The following is a 22,012-nucleotide window of genomic DNA, read 5'->3' as shown; positions in this document are numbered from 1 at the left end:
CCATTAGAAATCTGTAAGCTTCAGACTCTGGGTGGGTGGAGCTTCATCAATAGTTAAATTCTACCTCCATCACATCCTAGGTAGCGCTTACCTTTTGGTTTAGGCTCCTCCTCCTCCTCTTCAGGCTCCCCGCCCAGCTCAGGAGGGGCATAGTCCATGAGGCTCTGGACCACATGGGACCCAACCAGAGCGAGCCGACCAAAGGCTCGTTGCTCCACGACAAACAACGTCAGAGGGGGGTGGAGGTAGGCCTGCTCCGGCAGCTCCTGATTGGACCAGACAGGAAAACAGGTCATTAGCTGTGCAAAAAAGGGGAGATCCTCCGCGCTTCAGCTTGACGAACTCTGGACCGGTGCGTCTCAGGGCTGGAGACGAGCAGTGGAGACAAAGGGAGGACGCTGGAGCACACGGTCAATTAATAAATATTTATTGAGGTGCGGCTGCTGACGTTTCGACACAAGGTCTTCTTCAGAGCAAAAACCTCAGGTCATTAGCTGTGTCTGGACTCTATATAAATCCAATGCATACACAGGATGTGCCTCCTAAACTCAGTTAAAGAAGCCTGCACAGGTGTGTTGACTTTGACAGCTCTGACTAATGTCAGTGACCATCACTGATGATGACACAGACTGACCACGTCAATGTAGCGGACCAGCTCTTTGAAGTTGGGATGAGTCTTGTAGCTCACAATCTCCTCAGACTCCAGTTGTTGTCCAGCACACTCAACCCTCACCATGGGGCGCTCCACCTCGAACAGCTGCACCCGCCTCAGCTCCCGCAGACCCCAGAACAACACCTGCGCACACATAAACAAACACAATAAGCAGCGTCCTATAAGACTTGTGTCCCGTAACACAACTGCATGTCAACCTCAAGTGTGTGTGTGTGTGTGTGTGTGCGTGTGAACCTCAATCCTGAAGGTCCTCAGGACAGGTCGGACTCCCTCTGGAATGATGTAACCTCTTGGCTCCTCCACGTAAGTCAGCTCCTGAGGGTCCAAACTGATGGGGAGGCATGGCTGAGGGGACAAGATACGATTTTAATTCATTGTCGTAAATTAATTTGATAATTTCATTATTTGACTATTTGAAATAATAACATTATGTATGAAAAAGGTAGTTTATTCCATTATTTTTAGCATTAGGCATTTGAAATGTTGGTCATCGCAATGGAAATAGCAAAGAAGTAATAATTTCACCATTTGCCTATTTTCTGGTCTAAATAAGTTTGTAGTGATGTTTGTCTCCAACCTGTGCAATTGTCTGACAGCTCACAATACATTCACTTTTCACACACAGCGTGTTACCTCCCCGAACCCAGAGTAGTCCAGCTCAATGAGCTCGAAGGCAGCCAGCAGCTCGCCAGCAGGGGCCCGGCCCATGCTGATGTCATAGAAACGGAGGCGGGGCTTCTGGTACATCACCTCCACAGTTTTAAACTCTGGTTCAGCGAATGCCCGACCCAGAGGCTTCGGACTGCCCTGCACACACATGAACGCGCACACAGGGAGGTTGATATGACATCAATACCTGAGTAAGAACAACAAAAACGCAAGAAGAGGAACATTGATCAACAGCGTTACCATTGCGTCATGGTCAAAAATGCTGATGATGATGAGGGGTGGGTCTCGTTGGAGATCCTCCCTCGATCCCTCCAATAGGACTCTGTCAAACAACAAACACTCATTCCAGGCCGGAGAGAGTGTTTCATGCAACACCTGAGAACACAAACACATACAATGTGTATTAACATATTATCATGTGTGCATTATGGAGCTCTCCACCAGTTTCACACATCATCACTGGACATGACATGTACTTTTCATCCTGTAAAAACAGTTGCACTGAAAACTGAGGTGTCAAATTTATAGCACACAACTGTTATCAGGTATAGGGAAACAAATGCAAGATCCAATACCGCTGCAATATTGGGACTGTAAGATCTACCAAAAACAACAAGTATGTGACTTCTAGAAATGATATGTCATGTTGAAGACTAATTACTTCATGTTACAACCCAAGCAACACGCAGAATGTCTTATTTTGAAAGGTTGAATCACTCTGTTGACTTCTAGGGGCAGGTAAATGCACGTCGATTGTCAGTATTTCAAATTAGTGTGTTAATGCAATGGATGAACAACTGTATCTTTTGACCAGTGAACCTCTTGTACGTACCCTGGTGACCTGGCACTGTGTTGAGAAAAGGACCTTGGCAAAAGGATCTGACAGGCCGTTGTCATCGGCTGCCATGAGGCCACGCCCCTGGTACAGGTGACATCGCAGTTGGAAGTATCTACTGTCTGCAAAGACAGTAAAATCAATGTGTGTCTGGCCAGGACAGATGGAGCTTCATGGACAATGAGTCAAAATGATACCAATTGCAGGACTTTTATTTTGAAGGAGGAAGTTTTCTCAGCAGATGAGAAGTCCAAAGCAACCATCCTGCTGGACGAGGTCAGCTGACTCACCCTGGCAGGATAGACTAGTAGGAAGCTTCCTCAGCCCTACAGGGACCAGACTCTTGTGCTCCTCCCCGTCCTCCTCCATCACTGGTATGAAGTCCTCCGGCAGGCAATTGGTGGCTTCTTTGCTGTACTTGGCCAGACCAAGCCACAAGTACACCTCCACCTTCGCAAAGATCTCACTTGCTGAACCTCCTGGAGACTGACGGAGACAAAGCATAAGACAGAGTGAACAAAATGAGGATCATCAATAATTATAGAGAGAGACATACTGTAATGATGAGCATCTTAACTGTATCATGGATGTTGATGGAACAGTGAAGGTCATTGATGATTTTCATGAACAAGCAGCAAACAATAAGGTCACTGACGATTTATGTAAAATAGTGATTGGTTACCTTCATGTAGAGGGTGGAGACTTTGCCACAGTCCCGCCCCCTCTGCTCTTCGACCAATGAGAACAGGATAGAATGGGCTGGGATCCTGACGTAAGCCAAACGCTTGCTTCCACTCAGTAGCCATAGAAATGCGTCCGGTATGGTAGTCTGGGGCTAGAGGGAGAGTGGTGATCTCAGGCATACTGTACATACAAACTGTGATATATGTGTGGTGACCTATGATCTTTCTAGGAATTCTGACCTCTTTCGCCAGAAGGCGGAGCCTCTTCAGGAGTTTCTTGGCGTCCATCCACCGCTGTCTGGCAGTCCGCCTGGTGACCCTGCGCCTGGCCCTCACAGCCTGTCTGGCCAGTAGGACCTGGAGAGAGTCAGGCATTAAGTCACACAGGAAACATGGTGACAGCCAGGTAGAGAGACAGGTGAGGACAACTCACCAAATTCTTCTTGATGAACTCTCTCCTGCTTTTGTCCAGGTTGTTGGGTCGAGACTGAGACCTCCTGTCTGAGAAAACACTGAACTGTCTGCAGAGAGACAGATAGACAGGCAGGTAAAGGAAGAAAGACAGTTAGGGAGAGCAACAGGGAGACACACATCCAGCAAAAGAGATGGACAACAGGGCAGGCAGGGAGATGGTTTCTGGTACAAATCAAAATCTAAACTAAATCTATTCTACTCAAATTTCCATAATGAAACTGACTTGCAGGAGGCGACCAGCTCCAGCAGCACCTCCACCAAACGCTCCTTCACGTTACTCCTTGGCCTCCTTAGGAGGCGCTCCACCTCATCAAGACCAATCTCCTAAAAAGGGTGGAGTGGACAGCAGAGAAGACAAGACCACAGTCTGTACTAGGCACGGACATAACATGCCATTCTTAAACATATGTTAATAAGACAAAACTTTAAGATGTTTTGTGGCTCACCAGCCTGTCGGCCATCTTGCTGAGCCAGTTTGCCTGATAGAATCGAAAGCTGTGATCTTCAAACTGAGTCCAAACAAACATACACGGCTTCAGTTTCATGGAGGGGGGCTGAAGGGGAAGACACTGGAACGACCTGAGTGAGCAGCAAACAGTACAAAGACACAGAGAGACAGTCACTCAGACAGGCAGGAAGGAGAGGCCACACCGTACTTGGCCTGCTGCTCCTGCACAGACAATCAAGAAGCGGACTGATTCCCTGTGTTGGGGCGGTGATGATACCTGTCATATTCAGTGGGCTGGGGTCTCATGGCAGGACACACTGATCTGTTTTCAGGTTCAAGACTCAGCATCTCCTCTCTGTCCAGCTCCTCCTCTGACTCCAGCAGACCCTGCGCCTCCTCGGTCAGATCTTCCCTGCTCCTCCTTAGCTCCTCCCTGCTCCTCCTCAACTCCTCCCTGCTTTGGCTCTTCTTGGATCTCTCAATGCCCAATGCCTTCCCATAATTCCCTGTGAGAGCCAGAACAGCCAGTGAAGTTCAGGGACTTGATCCTCAGGGAGGAAGATTTAAAAGCATTGCCAATCTTGCTATCTCTTGAAGCTCTTGAAGCTTTTGAGCTTCTCAGGATGTTCCATTTCACATAAGAAATTACAAATATTTTAATGATTTTTTTTTATACCTTTTCTATATGTGAATAAAAATGATTGCTATCAGTTTTCAGGTTTTTGGTTCAGTTTCAATCATGCTGTTATTTGAAAGCTTGAATTGCTGCTACAGATGTGTCATTTCTGTAGAAAGATTAACTTAACACCAGGCTGAAAACAAATGTTTTGCTATCTCTTCTGGCCAAACCCCTCCGGCCCATTACTCATCTCCTGCGTAGTTGTAAATGTTAAAGCCTAAGTGTGTGACTTTTCATATCCAGGGCAGAAAATAGACTTTTTACCTATGGAGAGTTCAAAGGTTAATGGTCTGGTTCCTACAGACGGATCGATCATTGTGACTTCAAACAGAGACGCGAATAGCAGAAAATCCTCCCTCTCCCCCAGGAAACCCTAAGGATGAAAAATAAGTCTTGTTATTTCTATCCAGTTGATAGTCAAGAATACATTGTTGTCTAGTTGATTTCCCCTGCTACATTTGCATGTAAAATATATGGAAGATCATTTTAAGCAATTTCATATTGACAAAACAAATTCACACAAATAACATTGCATCTTTTCAAGTAATCACTGTAACAGACCTATATGATGGGAAGATGACGAGAATGAGAAAAAGGATAAGAAAAAAAATACAGGCAGGGAAAAGTTGATGTACGTAGAAAGACTTGATACAAAATCTAAGTAAATGGAAATTGGGTTTGTGGTGAGGGCACTGACCTCAGGAAGTGGGTGGATCTCCTCAATCTCCACGGTAACAGCCTCTGGTACCTCAACTCCCGCCTCCCCTGACTCATCAGCTGCTCCGCTAGCAGCCACAGATGCTACAACAACAACAACAACAACAACAACAACAAGCAGCTGCTGTTTCCATTCACAGGATTATTTCATTCCACACTATATAAAGCAACAAAATGATCAAACATTACTGACATTTGTACTGTAGCAGAGCATCAGGCCATGATTTCAACATGTAAAACTTAGCTGTGTGGAGCAATCTCACTACAATTTAAATAAAGTCTCCACATAAGGAACCCTCTTGTTTTCTGTTTTACCCCGAGTAAATTGATAAGATACAGCACATAAATCACACAGCATTAAGAGTTATTGGAAGAAGTAGCTAGGCTCACAGTGCCCCATTGTTTCCGCTAATTCTACTAAAGAAGAAGGAAAACAAGGGGATTTTACCGAATGGTTAAGTGTTTGTTTGAACTCCTCAAACTGCAGTTTATTTTCCCTAAGAAATATTTGGAAAAGCTGTGTCAAACACATATTATTGTGAACTTCACAACAGCATGTATTCAGCATTTAACAGTGTTATTTAGACTGCTATTTAGAGCTGAAGTGTGGGTTGTTTGTTACTCCAACTGACTGAAGTCTGAAAAATGTCAATGAAAATTATTCTGACTTCTTAAAGAGCCTGACAGGAGAGAGTAACATCACAATTTCTCTCTCAAAAACAGATGTTAGATAAGAGTCTTTGGTGTTTCGTCAATGTTATAATGATTAATTAATGATTTATAGTTTACCCCCCACCCCCTTTAACTGACCTTCCTTCTTCTCTTTCTTGCTGCTCCTCTTCTTCCTCAGTCCAAGTTTGCCTAGTGCTCCTTTCACCTTCAGGGCACAAAAATATGAGAATCAGTCAGGTCATGAGAGGGTTAGGGGTTAGGGGTTAACCCAATTGGTGTTAAAATCACATAAGTTTTATTAGATATTATGTAAGTCATGGTAATAATAACCTGAAACATTCACTGGAAGTAGCTGCTGGGAAACTGACATGCTTCTCAGCATTATGACTGTGTTTTAACAAACCATCACTGTGATTGTATCAATCTTTATTGAGCTCAAAAAAGAAGAAAAAGAGAAGAAGAAGTAGACATACCTTCCCCTTGGCGACTGCGACTGTATCTGTTGTGACAGCGGATGGGGAGGTGTAAACCTCCACACAGAGGGCGAGTAGGATTCGACCACGATAAAAGATTCCTTCACCCAGACCCTGGTTCAAAGCCTGAAGAGAAAAGACGAGGGTTAGTCTGGAATAGTCTTTTAATCCTGCACAGATCGATATGGAAGGTTGTGTGCCAGTTAGTACAGTTACTTCCTGGGGTCTGGTCTGGTAACGCTGTTCCCTCTAAGGTGTTTTACTGTGCAATTGCACACTGCTCCCCACCTCTTTGCCCAGAAGACAAAAAAGTTGCACACTCAAATATCCCCGAGTAGTTTACTGTTTATTTCTCCCTAATGTGCGCTTCGAATTGTGAAATGTATGACCTTAACCGTAGTCTGTAGTGCAACTACGATTTAAGTTTTTGCTTGAGAATTATTATTACTGTTAATATCAAGAATGCTTCTGTGCCAAGAGTTGATGACACCAACTTGATGTTAGTTATTTATTGTTCATATGGCAATAAATGCAAAATCTATTTTGCCAAAACAATATTGTATTTTGTTACTGACCTAGATATGGAGTAGCCTAGGTAATGCTGTCAAAATAATCAGTTATTAATCATAATAGTAATAGCCAATTGTATTGATATTTGGAGTTGGAGAGGTGAGGTCATAGCACCAGCATGTGAGTTGCTCAAGCATGTCATCAGGGGAGTTGAATTTCTGCTCAGGAGTTTTGAAAATTAGAGGGAACATTGTCTGGTAATAGTAATGCCAAGACTTTTCAATTAACTTTGTGCAATTAAGTGGAGATGTTTCCCAAACTCTTTCACTCACTGCTGATGTTGAGCTTAGTTTACCTGGTGGACATCTCCGAGGGTGGAGTTCTGAGGGGAACCGTACAGGTTGACCCAACATGGACCAAAAGTGGGGTTAAACCCTGCAGACAGGAAAGAGACATATATTTTTCTGCAATTTTAAATTCTGAAATGAAAGGTGATTCTCAAAATAATGAGTTAAACGATGAGAAAGTAAAATCCAGTCTATATGAAAAGATAAAACTAGAAATTCATTATTGTTTTTACTCTAATTTCCATTTACGGTTGTTGTTTCTACTTTGGTAATTTAGTAAAACCATAATTTAGAAGCAACTAGATATAAGAAGAGTAAAAGGGACAGATTAGAAAATTAGGAACCCCACTCACTAAAATATGATCAGATTTATTTGTCCCACTTTATCCTTAGTGGAAAATTAAAATAGTTGTAGTAAATCTAAGCATTTTGATTTTACCATTCCTGGTAGGGTCAGATATCTGCAGCAGGTCCAGGAAGTGTGTTGCCAAGGCAACATCCCCCATTTTAGCGTCATCGAGGATCTGGATTCTGATTCGCTGAGCCAGAGGAGGAAACTGCTCGATGAAGGAGATCTCCTCGTTCCAAACTGGACAACTGGTGGCACTGGCGACAGATGTCTCCCCCTGGATACACACACACAAAAACACAGGAGGACCTTTTCAACCAATATGTGGAACCAAAGAAATTAAACCACCACTAAAACAATTTCTGTTTCGCCATCACTTTTCATCTCTCTTCATCTTAGTCCTTGTTAAGATATCTGGGAAACCAAGAACAGAAGCTAACCTCACCTTTAATGGTGATAATAAATGTCTGTTTTATCCCGACATTACCAACAGAAACTTTTTTTAATTTTGTGAATGAAGCAATACACAAGCTAAGGTGTTTGTTGGATCTGTATCTTTGTCTAGTTCTTCAAAAGGTTCCTGGTTTGGAAACATTGCTTTCCAGCAGTGCACACTTCAACATATGTATGTACTGTACACGTCTGAGTACCTGTTGTCCTGCAAAGGTCACTTGTACATAGGGGTCAATGAAGACTGTCCGGTCAGTGACCTTTGACATCTTGGCCATCAGACCAGCCTCCATTGTGGGAAGACCTTCGGCTCTGTAGATGCGGACACGGAACCGTGCCCATGGACGCTCAGAAGTCATACCCCGAGGAAGCAGCAGGTTCCTGCAGGAGTAACAGCGTCAAAACCCACACTTAAACACCCCAGGTGGTCTCAAATTCAAACCTAATAACTGGGTTTTAATGTAAGTGGAGGTTTTATTATGAATGTCACTCACTTTTCTATGTCCTCACTGGCTCCAGATGTGGAGGTCTGAGGCAGGCTGGGCATGTTCAGAGCGTCTCCCTTCATCAGCACACTGAGGCTCGCCTTTACATAACCCTTGACCCCTGACCTGGTGTCTGCCGGGTCAGTGAGAGGGGCCCACTTTTGGTAGAAGCGGTGGTCTGGAGATGACAGAGAGGTCAGAGGTCATCAGTGACTACTGCAGTATGTCAAATCAGTACTGTAATGGGAGAGGTGGTGGCACCTGGCTGGTTGTAGACAGTGGCGATGTCAATCTTAAAGGTACCAATGTGGGTCATCAGGAAGGCCAGCGTACGCCGGTGGAACACCTGAGAGGAGGTCACATCACGGTCATTCAGTCCTGCCGCAGTGAGGTTCGTCACCACGGCGACAGCAATAGAAAGAGAGGTGGAAGAAAAGGCACAACAGTAGGTCCTACCTTTATCTCTATGACTTTGTCAAAGAGGATCTGTGGAGCGTCCTGAAACTCAAACTGGAAGTTCTGAAAAAAGAGAAGAGGTTAAGAGCTGCATGTTTTCTACCGTGCTCTACTGTATTTCTACTGCACTCTGCTGTAGTCTAGTGTACTCTTGTACCTCATTGTAGAAGGGGCAGTTGGTAGATTTCTGTGTTGCTGTGTGTTTTTTCTGATCTCCCACTCTGATGAAAACCGCAGGACTAATGTTCACACCAACCAGTTTCTGAGCCTCCAGGATGTTCACATTCACCTGTTTAAACACACACACACACACACACACACACACACACACACACACACACACACACACACACACACACACACACACACACACACACACACACACACACACACACACACACACACACACACACACACACAGGCTTAATCATTTTCTATACTACATCAACTGTAAATGACTGGACGGTTTAAAATTCAGCTCTATTTTTGGTCTCTACCAACTCCTGACTGTGGCTGTCCAGGTGATAAATGCTCCACTTTGTTCATGAGTTTGTTTCTTACTGAGTCTAGGGATGTCACGATTAGGCTACTTGTTTTCACAATTAATCGCAGTATTACGTAAACACCACAATTAATTAATCGTAAAGATTCCTAAATACCGTTACTTTCCAAAAAAGATGATGTTGGAACCGTATCGGCAGATGTGTGCCAAAGTAAAGGTGAATGCTCAGATACTGGTCCATTTAGCTAACGTAACATTGGATTGGTAGGAATTTAAATGTTGAGTGTCATTTGTAATTTTAAAGAAAACAAAACAAAGCAAAACACGATTTAAAAAAACGTAAACATTTTGTATAGATGACAATTTATGACCTGAATATTTCAAACATTTCCTCTGGGGGTTTAATAATTGTTCCTATATTAATAGATACTTGAATATTTTGTGTAAACGTATGAGTAATGTATTTGATTTTATACATTCATAGTGTTGTGAAATTAATTAATGCATAATAATTGTGATAATTGTAATACTGTGATTATTTCTCTGACAATAATCGTGTCAAGAAAATTTATAACCGTGACATCCCTGCTGCCATACCCTGTTGAGCGCTGAGGAGCTGAGGTACAGTGGATTGTTTTAGTGTTTCTAGCTGAAAACAGCTAAACAATGAGCTGAAACTTTATAAAGGTGAGGGGAGCTGCAGATTCAGGTGATAATCCTCTGCAGATTCATCACTACATTTGGTGTAGCTCACATTACACATCATCTTATGTATTTGTATCATTTAAAAAAATAACCCAGACCCAATTATGATGGCTTATGACGTGGAACAAGACTCAAAAATGGATGGCTGAATGAACCCACCTGGAAGCTCTGGACTTTCGGGGTACTTGCTACAACACTTCTGGACATAGGCCTGCAACGACTACACACACATACACACACAGTCACTTTAATGCACATGGATGAGTTGATAAAACTCAGGTAAACAGTCAATCTGATGACCAGACCTCAGCAGGGGAGTGAAGATGACGTTGGAAGCCTCCATGTCCATCAAGTCATCATCAAAATCATCATCCACATCGTCGACATCCTGATCCCCGCTGCGGACCAGGCTACGCCCCAGGCGACGAACCTCTTTCTCCAGCTGATCTGGGCGAGTGATACTCTTCTGACTGACAGAAGGGAGGGAGAGAAAGAAAAGTGAGAGACAGTCAGTAGTATTAATAAATAAGTAAAAGTATGCCATTGTGTGAGGGATTCTGAACAACTGTCAATAAATTTGCAGAATTGATCAGGCAAAATCTGCAACGAGGTGGAATTAACCGCCATTCTTTTTTTTCCCCCAAAGGTTGTGACCCTACACTATTGACTTCTTCTATCAGTGGAAGCTCAAGTGTAATCACATGTCCAAAGTCCAGACATACGTACATGATGCAACCAATGCAATGCAAAGCTCCAGAAAAAGCTGTTCTTTGAATCTCACATTTTGAATATTTTATCACAGGGATATGAATCAAAATCTCAGATGAGATCAAGATCAGAGCCTTCCTGTAATTGTTGATTATGTTTTCACAAATACAGTATATCAGTGTGTGTCAGTACTGAGTATTGGTCTGAGAGAATTTAAATGTAAAACGTGTCACCTCTCACCTCTCGGGGTCGTCAAATCTATCATTCCTGATGACCAGAGCTGACCTGAGGATGAGGGTGGAGGAGAAACAAAATAAAATGGAAGAAGATAATTATTTTCGTTCTGGTCCAAGCTCCTGCTGTAAATCTGGAGTCTCTGAAGTTCTTTCTAACTCCAGAAGTTAGAAATCACAGTTTCATGTTTTTCTCTTTACCAAAGGAACTGCTTGTAAATTATCTGACAATCTTTTGATGGCATCAATTTGTCAAACTGTGACCCACAGCATCATTTTCATTAAGTCCTTTGTAGGGATCGCTGATTATTTCCATGGAAGGACTGGTCAACAGGTGTCACTAATTATTACCATGGAAATGTGCCAATTTTTCTTTTCTTTCTTTCTTTTTTTAAAGCATTTTTTTGGAAAACTTTTGCCTTCATTTGGACAGCTCAGTGGAGAGAGGCGGGAAAGTTAAGAGAGAAAGGGAAAGAGGGGGGAATGCAATAAGGTAAGGGGCTACTGGTCAGATTCAAACATATGGCTGCTTCAACTAGGATATTAATATATTTACAGACTGCATTTTATGGTTTTAAGGGAAAACTGTGCTTTCAAAAGTTTCTGGCACGGACACAAACTTACTCGTCATTGTCTTCAACCCTTAGGAAGTCGAGTCCGTCCCAGCTTCCTGCAGTTCCCTCAACAGGCTGATAGCGAATATCCACCTCTATATAAATCTACAGAGAGAGACAATGAACCAATGATATGTCAACCAAGATCAGTAACCTCTTATACAACGGCGTGTGAGACCTTATTCCTCAAATGAAAAACAGCCGTAAATGTTGTGTGTGTGAGAAGCTAATTACAAACCAAAATGTGTTTTATTTCTCTTTTTATTTAACCCAGATTATGATATTATATACGTATGTTGTAACAAGAGATAAGACTATATATTGGCAAATAGTCCAGAGCAGATTGTGTCAGTCTTTTAGCAATATTGTGATACTCTCATTTATACAGCTAGCAGAAAGTGTGGTAGCAGGTAAAAGCTGAGGAGGCCAGAAAAGACGAGAGCTGTTGTCAGTGTCACACGTGTGTTTGTGTCTTTACATCAGTCAGGCTGTAGTTGGCATCGGTGAGCGGTTCCCGTAGCAACAGCCTCCCTGTGGTAACAACATGCTGAAGACTGACAACAAGTTTGCCGAGCAGTCTGTGGAAACACACACAATCATTGTTGTCTTATCAGGAAAATGTTACATGTGTGTGTGTGTGTGTGTGTGTGTGTGTGTGTGTGTGTGTGTGTGTGTGTGTGTGTGTGTGCGTGTTTTACCTGTTGGAGAAGACTTTGCTACAGTTGTAAACGCTGATGGATAAAACTTCATCTCTCACCCATTTACCATAGTAAGGCCAACGGAAATGCTGCACACACACAAAAACACACACACATGTAAAATGACACAAACAGGTTCTGAGGACGGAAGTTTGTTCTTAAATTTTTCCGGTTGAAAGGTCAATATTTTGTTGTTATAATCTTTCAACCATGTCTCAGTGACTTCTCCAGTAAACAGAGACGTCTCAGGCGTCGTCACATGACTCCAGTCACATCATGGGATAAGATGTAAAGACCAGGAAATAGTAGTAGGCCTACACTGTAAATCAGCCTTATTATCATAACTTTGTATTTGCAAGGTAGAGAATGAATTCATGCTGAAAAAGATTACTTTTTGGTGGATTTAGTTTTCATTCACAAACACACACACAAAGAGGCAACAATCTGGGGTTTAGTGTGTTGCTCAAACAAGTAAACATCTAACTTTTGTTTGCCATAAAGAAAAACTAAAGCATGAAGGAAGAAACACTGTCTTTGCCACTTTGCCAGTATAAGTGTTAATTACCATGTGCTAGTATTTGGTACGCACACATACACCTGGTCACACCCGAAGAACAAATAGCCAAACTCAGTAGCCGTAGCTTCATGGAGAAGTCCCTACTGAGTTCACATCACAGAAGTAACACTCTGTTTACGTTATCAGAGGATGATGTAATCAAACAGGTAGAGGATTCATTCAACAGAAATATCCAGGACCTCAAAACTCCACACAGATTCTCCTGTGAAGTCACTTGCATTCAAAGTGGTGAAATTTAAAGTAATTTATGCACCTACTTCCCAAAGAAACGGCCTATTTTCGTGGCCTAAAAGAGGTTTAACATGAAAAAAATTACACAGTTCCATTGTTCGCTATAATATATTTATCGCTATAATATATTATAGCGAACAATGGAACTGTGTATTTTTTTTTCAGGTAAAACCTATTTTAGGCCACGAAAACAGGCCGTTTCTTTGGGTCCATTCACAACAATGTATATTGTAAATCTCTGGGCAGGGCTATGGGCTGGCGTTGCTAACGGGAGGAGTGTAGAGGAGTGGAGTCTGCTACTGCAATTAAAGTACTTAGGGGCTATTTGTAGATCATACAACCCCACTTTAAAAAAAATGCTACTATCCCTTTAATAGAATAATAATAATAATAATAATGAATTTTATTTGTAATGCACTTTATATTGAGCAAACAATCTCAAAGTGCTACATAAGAAAAAAAAAAAAAAAAAAAAAAAAAAAGGTAAAAGACACTGATGGAGGACTGAAGCTGATGCTCTGTTAATGTGCTGCCTTCACTCACAATGACAATGAATAGTCAACAGCCATGCAGGCAACACTGTGAGGCTGCATGTGGCTACAACGGTTGTTTCAGCCACATCAACATAACACATCCACAGTGACAAAGCAATCAGACAGATTGTGACACTGTTTACACCCGGGGTTCACAATCTTAGTTTGGTGCTTTGATTGGCACTGAGCTCAAAGTACAACTGAGGCTCAAGTGAATGTTATTATGTAATTTTTCAGCTTTTATTCATAAACCAAAGTTTTGAACAGTGTCATCCTCAGCAAAATTTAATCCAGGGGGTCCATTCAATATTTTGACATTTCACCAGATACAAAATCATGTTTGTCCTCTGAGAACGTTGTTGAATGTTTGAGCCAAATTTCATCTGAGTGAGTCTGAAATGTGTCAGGATCAAAGTTGTGGATCAACCAGCTGACACTGCCATCCACACAGACGACAGGGTAATTCCTGCATAAACACAGTCAACTCAGGGGCATTACATCTCTTTCTCTATGGAACAGACTAGAATAAAGTAGTCACGTCCACTGTAGGTGTGTGTTTGCACTACAGGAGTGGTACAGTTTACTATCAGCTGAGCTCCATTAAAATAGTTTCAGTCTGAAGCAGACAAATGACCACTGTTACCTGCTATCACACACACACACACACACACACACACACACACACACACACACACACACACACACACACACACACACACACACACACACACACACACACATCCATCAGGACTGATATTATGGCCATGTGATCTGAAATCTCAGCAGCTCATCATCCACACTGCTTCTACCTGAGAAGACCTTTAGAGTGTTTGTCAACATTTAAGCAATATCACACGAGAGGGAGTGCTGTTGTACTGTATATCAGCACGGGTGTGATTCGGCCGCAGATAATCACACCGTGTTTTTTTGGTTTTTATTTGTATCTTATTTCACTGGCTAGCACGTCTGTATGTTTTTTCCGTCCTGCTATCACGTTAAAGGGTGGATTTGACCACCCCTCCATTCAATTAGATAGGCGTCTGGTCTTCTTGGGCTTTTCGAAGCGTCGCCAATATGGCCGCCGAGTGGCCTGACTTGCCTAGAAGGGCTTTGGTTTCATGTCGTGTCCGACAACGGGAGGGTTTTAACAGCTGACGTGTAGTTTGCTGCTGCTGCTAGCTGTCAGCAGCAGCGATGATAGCCATGACTAGTTGCAGAGGCGTGCACACAGAAGTGGTGGTGTTTGTTTGGTAATTCGTTTTGTAGACTTGACAAACATCAGATTAGTCAGGGCGGTTTTGGCAGCCTGGAGCCCCCACATTTGGTGCCTACACCAGTGGCTAACGCTACCAGTTAGCCGCTCACTAGAATGCTACTACGGGGTGAAACGGAAGTTGAAAACTGACTTCCGTTGTGATGTGACAAAAATAAAGTGGTGGATATGATGACTTTGATATTTACTATCGGTACCGTTTAAATACGCGACCACATAATGCGGATCACGGACATGCAAACGTTAGCTGCGGCAATTTAGCATGGGTCCGAACGGGGCTCTACCTCCGTTGTTACGCTGCGATACTTCACTACGAGGTCGATGCAGAATGTGGTTGGGGACACAATTCAAGTCTACAACGGTACTGTGTGTCGGGTGGCAGTGTGAGTACCTCAACAAGTACGTGCAGCTGCCCGTACAGGCAGAAATACCACAACATTGCCGGCTTCCCGGATGTGGTGGCATGTGTCGCACACTTCAAAATAAAAGCGCCCAGCTGTTCCTGTGTACATTCTGCTCCGCACACTGATTGGGTAGCCAAGTTGTTGTCGTCACTTAATGCGACTAGTAACCTGCTAGTAACCACTTACGCATTAACTAGATACGGGATTGCATACACTGGTCTGGTGCAACCGAAATTAGTAAACAACTAGTTGCAAACTAGCTAGTAATTACTAAGGGTTTAGTAGTGGTTTAGTAATTACTAAATCCTGAATTTAGTAAAGAGATACGCCAAACTGGTGCAACCCCACCCTAGGTCCGTTTATAACTGTAGTAGCAGCAGAGAGATGGGGCAGCTCCTGTATGGGGAGCCTGGCTCTGCCTCTGACTTAGCTCCTATGCTCCTGTCCAGCTGAACAGCGGAGTGATTATGTCTGTGAAAAGTCCCAGTACTGTTATACTGTATATCAGCACTCATGGAACGTCTCTTGTCCAATCAAATTGCTCGGTTGGGACCGGTCGGAACTAACTGTTGTATAAATTATATTGTCATATTATTGATAGCCAATATATCTTGTTATTTTGGTATGTAAACATGTTTTGTCTTCATATTGGTGGAGAGGAGTTGGTCTCTTCCCTGTTCTCTTCAACACAGTGCCAGCTCTATCATAGCAGCACCTAGTGGGCATTAGATGAAGGGCAGCTGACCACACATCAGCTCTGCCTGGCTCTGATTGGTCCGAATCTGATGACAAAAACAAACTGGTGCACTGACCTCGTTGAAGACAGCCAAGTTCTCACACTTCAGGATTCTGGTCTTATGGGTGAAACCTGGGAGACAGATGGATGGGTTACCATAGTAACAGCAGCAATGCTTGAGGTTTTGATAGCATTTAACTGAAAATGTGGGCCCTCAAAGACAACTGATCAAACACAACACACTACATGGCCAGAAGTTTGTGAACAGCAGACAAAAGTGCAAGACAATACAATTTTCAGTTTGTTAGGGACACCCAGCTAGCATGAATGCAGTCTAATAAGATAGCCCTGTAGGCACTCAGCTATGTCAAAGCAGAAGTAAGCGATCCGGTCGTTTTGGCTAACTTCTTGTCAGCCGATGGAGTTAGCAGTCCCCGCCCTCGTCCCTACGTCACCACATTCACGCGCATCCCTTGGCTGCACACACAGAGAGGACCGCTGCTTTATGCCATTCTCTCTCCTCATTGGATAAAGGTTGTAGGATACAAGGAAAGTTTTCTCCTCGGCTTACAGCAGAGCAGAGTGACTGATGACCCGTGTTTCGGACCAAACACTCTATATAAGTGATTGCTGTCGGAAGATAGAACTATTTAAGACTTATATTAACACAAACATTCCGCTTACTTCTGCTTTAATGATTATGTTCTGTTCTCACTATTATTATTTTAGAGAAAAGTTGAACTGTTGAGTTTTCTAGCCTACAGCGCCCCTGCAGCAGATCGGCTGGTCCCCACAGAGCCCGATCTCAATATCAAAGTTACTGGGATCACATAAGGAGACACTGTTTACTTTGAATGAAAGTAAAAGAGTGTGAATCTACAAACCACCTAATGGGATTACAAGTAGAATATAAGAATATAAGTCTCTGAGGAGACACCCTTTACTTTCAGTACTGTATTGACTCATTCATGCTAATGCTCCTGTTTTGCCTCAGGGGATTTGAAATGTAGGTCTTTTACTTGCAGTGGTATATTTGTACAGTGTGCTGTGCTGTTACTACTTTTCATGGCTGCAGGTTAAAATTATTATCACTAGATCTGCTGATTGTGTTTTTGATTAACTAAAAATGTGTCACAGGGAGGTAAAACAAAAAAAATAGTGAAAGGTCCTGACATAATTTCCCAAATGTTTTTTTTCTGCCCTCAGCTCATGTTCAATTTTCTATTACATTTAACAGAAAAACCAAAAACATCTCTCTCTTATAATTGAGGAGTTGGAAACAGTAACGTTTTGGTGTTTCTGGTTTTAAAGACTACTCAGATTATTCACTTGTTGTATAAGTTACCAATTAACTTCCTGAAAATCAACTAATAAGTTAATCAAATAATAACTGCAGTGCAACTCTTACTCTAGTAAAGGATCTGAACACAAAGCTGAAAGCTAACCATTGTCTTAAGTATGTTTTCCCTTCATTGAGGCAGAGGCCAAAACCAGCCGATAAGTAGACAAAAGAAGACAAGCTATTGGAGGAAAGTCCACATTATAAGACCGTTCTGTGTGTTACTGACCTCTGAAGGAGAGTTCGACTTTTCTGTCATATCGTCCTGGCAGGTTAGAGATCCTCCTCAGGTTCACGATGATGGACATGATGATCCACTTCGCTGTTCAATTGGGAGTTCACCTGTCCTTCTACATAGTGTCCCTCTAAAGGTGTCTTATCCGTCCTCCAGTGTCTCTCTCTTCCAACAGTTGGAAACTAACTTCTGTGTGTGTTTTTGGTCCAACTGGGTGATGGAAGGTGTGTGTGTGTGGGCAGGTCCTTTCTACTGTTTGAGAGAGCAAATAGAGTTGCTCAACTAGTTTCCTCCTTAGAAAACACACACACATGCACACACTGACTCAGCAGTCAGCCCCTTAAATTTTTTTCAAAATGGCCTGTGTGGTTTTTGGTCATTTTCTCCAGAACCACCAAACCTTCTGCGTTGGACTCCCCTCGGACCCCAGATGATATATCCGAGTTTGGAGAAATTTGAAATTTTAATTTGATCAACCAACGTCCATGGACGTCCAAGACAAGTTGAAATCACGTCGGCCCATCCAGGCCATGATCTGGAAGTCTATATGACGGCCAGAATTAGTTGATAAATTACATTGAGAATATACGTCCAGCCTGACCCGGTTCTGGACGTCTATAGACAACCAAAACTAGTCGCAAATAGACGTTCTGCTAGGCCTTTATCTGGACGTCTATGACAGCCAGAATTAGTTGATAAATGACATTGAGACAATACGTCCAGCCTGACCCGGTTCTGGACGTCTATAGACAACCAAAATGAGTTACAAATAGACGTTCTGCTAAAAGATTATTTATTCTTACTTGTATAACACTAATTTAGTTTTTTTTTAAGTAGTGTACAAAGGCCAATGAAATTACAGAAATCTCCTGTGAATTCACAGTCCAATATTAAGGATTATGATGGATTTCATTTATTTCCCATTTTGTAAATGAAAAGTTATTATATATTTTTCTGTTTTATTCAATTACATAAAAGTATATCTGTATAAATGTGGAGCTTTTACGTATATAAAGGTGATCTCTGCTTACAGTTTATGGTTTTCCTGTAGGATAAATCTGTTTAATTGCATGCACTTATTCAAATTTTTCTAATTCTAACTTTTTTTGCATTGCTGCAAATTCACCGACAGAGTTGCCTTGGGTGCTAGCCCCAGGGCAGCTTGGCCCAGGTGGCTTGGTGGCTGAGCTACTCCGGCATTAACTTGGCGGTTCGTCCTGTGGAGCCCGACACCTGGACTCTAGACTTGTCTCTGTCTTTGGCTGGGGAAAATACACTGACTTCCTGTGCATAGCCTACCTCACTAATAAACCAAAACATCAAAAGAAATGAGAAAGAGTGAGTCTGAGCTAGGCATTTGAAAATATTAAAAGTAGTGCACAATAAAGTCTTCAGCTTGGTATCATATCAGTCAAACCAACATATGGACAAGGGTCCTCAATAAGTGCATGGCAGATGGTAGAAGAACATGGAAGCAAGAATCAGGGTTGAAGCTGGACCCAGCTGCGGCTGATGTTGTCTTATGTGTCTACTATCTGTGTGAACCATGGTGTGAACCCATAACTTCATAATACATCATTCAAAATGTATTCAATAAATTAATGAAAAATACAATGTTTAACTTATTAAATTAAATTAATTTATTTAAAAAGGACAATGTACATCAGCTCTTTTCTCTTTTGATCATAATGAATGATATAAAACTAAATGCACACATTTATTGGACTGTATATAAAAAGGTTTTAAGTAATTTTTTCCCCCTGTTACTATGTTACCACAGTAAACAAAATCCATTGGCTGTCTCATCCTGAGTGTTTGAACATGATTGGTTGGTCTGACTGGCATCACAGCGTATGGCCAATGACAACTGTGCGCGCCTTTCTGTCAAATTTGAAAATACGCGCTACTGCTGCTGGGAAATGGTAACCGCGACAATGCGCATCACCGTCATGAATGTGGATTTTTTTATGCCATGGATAAACGGATAAAGTCATGGACAAACCGTCGGGCGGAACCTGGTCGAGATTAAGTGAATTTAAAAATTAAATTTAAAACAACAAAAAAAAACAGGTAAGATAATATTCCTCTGTTATTATTGTGACGTTTGTTTGTGTGCCATTAGCCTTGTAAACCAGCCTCTTGCGGAAATGCATTTAATTTCATTCCGACGGAGAGTCTGGCCTCATTCCCCCTGTAAGCGTTTGGGGTGGGCGGGAGCTGGGCGGGAGTAGCATTGACAGACAACCCCATTCAGCCAATCAGCAAGTTGGTGTAGTGACGGGGCTTTGCACCAGTCGGTCCCTGATTGGCCAACGTGCTGTGTCAATCACAGCGGCGACGCTGATTGGCTTGGCCTTCTGAGGGTTTCAGACCAAACGCTTAAGGGGTGTTCACACCAAACGCGATGAAGTCGCGCGACAAATGAGATTCCGTCGCGCTATCGCTCGTGTTTTGACGCGTGACCGTTTTGTGTAAATTTGCGTCATCGCGTCCCCCCTCCCCTCCCCTCTACTGTCAATCCAGCTAACAGGACGGATGTAAAAATGTGTTGAGACACATAAAGTGCACTCATTTTACGTAGGCTTGACAATGGACGAGGTGAAGCTGATCCTTGACATCCTGGTCCTGGTGTAGCAGGTGAAAAAAAATTCCACTCAGCCCCGCTCGTAACGCGTCACGGCCATTGGCTACTTCAGACTGACTGTTGCTCAGTTTGAGGACTTGCTAGCGAGGGTTGGTGCCAGGATCTCCAGGCAGGACACCAACTAAAGTTACAGACGCTTCATTTCAGCTGCAGAGTGCCTGTCCATCTGTCTCCGGTGAGTAGCAGTCGGTAGCAGTGTATTGTTGTGTCAGAATCTCAACGCTGATAGGCAAAAGTTCAATATTTTCAACTCGCGCGTTGGCGCGATTTTCGCGGCATCGCGTCGCCCGGCGCGATTTCACGTCTAATCGCGTCTGTGCATTGACTCCACATGTAATCTCGACGCGCGACAACGCAGCATCGCGTTTGGTGTGAACACCCCAAAGTCTCTGTCTTTGGCTGGGGAAAATACACTGACTTCCTGTGCATAGCCTACCTCACTAATAAACAGTGGCGTCATTAGGCCTATTTTAGGGGGGCTTCAGCCCCCCTAAAATATTCTTAAGCCCCCCCAAATAATTTGGTGTTCTTTTATTATGTGACTTTATATATATATATATGTGACATATATTCTCCTTTTAAGAACCCCCAGCTGTCATCGCATTTGTCTCTTGTTATTTCTGATTTGTTTAATTTAATTAGTTTGTTGAGTGTGTGACCACCCCCCTCCCAGCTGTGAGTTGGTTGCGCCCATGTAGCGGCGGCTTGTTTGAAGCTCCGCTCCGAGCCTGCAGTGACGGGCTGCAGGAGCTCTGATGTCAACAGAGGGAGAGTCAGTCCAACTGTAGCTAAAAGTAGGACCAGCAGGCATCAGACAGTAAGCTAAAGCTATACATCTCTAAATAGCAGTGTTGATGTCAAAATGACCGCAATATTTTTTTTTAATTAATGTGAAATATTAATCGCGTTGTAAACAGGTCAGTTTTAAAGCTAGAGCGAAGATACAGATATTATATGAAACCAGGAGATGCTAGGCTTCTGTTGGTACCAACCATGCCATGATAGTTTGTCAGAAAACGGGCTAAATAATGCTCCAAAGTTCGGCTAGATTCTGGTGGGGAAAACTTTTAAACGGGGATCCTGAACACTCCTGTCATCATGTCTCTCTCTCTCTCTCTCTCTCTCTCTCTCTCTCTCTCTCTCTCTCTCTCTCTCTCTCTCTCTCTCTCTTTCTCTTTGTCTCATGTGCCGTGTGTGTGTGTGTGTGTGTGTGTGTGTGTGTGTGTGTGTGTGTGTGTGTGTGTGCTGTGTATGTGTGTAATGTGTTAACATGCATCTGGTACTTTGTAGCTTGGCTGTGTTAAAGAAAATAACATTTAGCAGTAAAAACAGATTATTTAATGGATCAATTTAAAATACTAATGATATCTGGTGACACTGCAGCAGCTCAGACAGACAGGGAGAGAAATGCTGTAGGGAGAGGCCAGACAGAGACATGCCCTGAAGATGCAGAAGATCAGGTAAGACAGAGGAATATAAAACAGCATGATAACAATATATAGGTAGGCTAGTCCAAATAAAACTACTAATAAAAGCAGAATATTCAAATTAAATGATTCTCAGGGTCAGTCATTTAAACCACCCCCAAATGTCTATTTCAGCTCAGAAAAAAAAAAAATCTGAAATTTCTTGTGAAGGTCCTGGTTGTGTAGAAGATGAA

The 22,012-nt window shown here is 42.7% G+C and overlaps 1 protein-coding gene across 1 annotated transcript in view; it reads right to left on the bottom strand.

Annotated features, from left to right (window-relative positions):
- Positions 1–17,896, bottom strand: part of fer1l4 (fer-1 like family member 4) — a 28,254-nt gene extending 10,358 nt beyond the window's left edge. The window contains exons 1-32 of the mRNA XM_085776961.1: positions 17,703–17,896; positions 16,211–16,266; positions 12,381–12,469; positions 12,161–12,260; positions 11,693–11,787; positions 11,076–11,120; positions 10,433–10,597; positions 10,287–10,347; positions 9,078–9,209; positions 8,921–8,983; positions 8,726–8,810; positions 8,474–8,642; positions 8,180–8,360; positions 7,620–7,806; positions 7,189–7,268; positions 6,324–6,449; positions 5,989–6,055; positions 5,159–5,262; positions 4,726–4,834; positions 4,060–4,288; positions 3,781–3,913; positions 3,558–3,658; positions 3,294–3,381; positions 3,101–3,217; positions 2,860–3,012; positions 2,468–2,663; positions 2,175–2,299; positions 1,583–1,717; positions 1,307–1,480; positions 908–1,018; positions 635–796; positions 92–266 (exon numbers count right to left, since the gene is read on the bottom strand). Of these exons, the coding sequence (XP_085633087.1) occupies positions 92–266; positions 635–796; positions 908–1,018; positions 1,307–1,480; positions 1,583–1,717; positions 2,175–2,299; positions 2,468–2,663; positions 2,860–3,012; positions 3,101–3,217; positions 3,294–3,381; positions 3,558–3,658; positions 3,781–3,913; positions 4,060–4,288; positions 4,726–4,834; positions 5,159–5,262; positions 5,989–6,055; positions 6,324–6,449; positions 7,189–7,268; positions 7,620–7,806; positions 8,180–8,360; positions 8,474–8,642; positions 8,726–8,810; positions 8,921–8,983; positions 9,078–9,209; positions 10,287–10,347; positions 10,433–10,597; positions 11,076–11,120; positions 11,693–11,787; positions 12,161–12,260; positions 12,381–12,469; positions 16,211–16,266; positions 17,703–17,781 (3,892 nt within the window). The 5' untranslated portion in view covers positions 17,782–17,896. The remainder of the gene's footprint in view (positions 1–91; positions 267–634; positions 797–907; positions 1,019–1,306; positions 1,481–1,582; positions 1,718–2,174; positions 2,300–2,467; positions 2,664–2,859; positions 3,013–3,100; positions 3,218–3,293; positions 3,382–3,557; positions 3,659–3,780; positions 3,914–4,059; positions 4,289–4,725; positions 4,835–5,158; positions 5,263–5,988; positions 6,056–6,323; positions 6,450–7,188; positions 7,269–7,619; positions 7,807–8,179; positions 8,361–8,473; positions 8,643–8,725; positions 8,811–8,920; positions 8,984–9,077; positions 9,210–10,286; positions 10,348–10,432; positions 10,598–11,075; positions 11,121–11,692; positions 11,788–12,160; positions 12,261–12,380; positions 12,470–16,210; positions 16,267–17,702) is intronic.
- Between the last annotated feature and the right edge of the window lie 4,116 nt (positions 17,897–22,012).

Source organism: Trachurus japonicus, chromosome 5 (genome assembly GCF_045865225.1).
Source record: "Trachurus japonicus isolate A0001 chromosome 5, Traja_1.0".
Taxonomy (NCBI): Eukaryota; Metazoa; Chordata; class Actinopteri; order Carangiformes; family Carangidae; genus Trachurus; species Trachurus japonicus.
The sequence above is the reverse complement of the archived record's forward strand: the minus strand, read 5'-3'. Positions and strand labels throughout refer to the sequence as shown.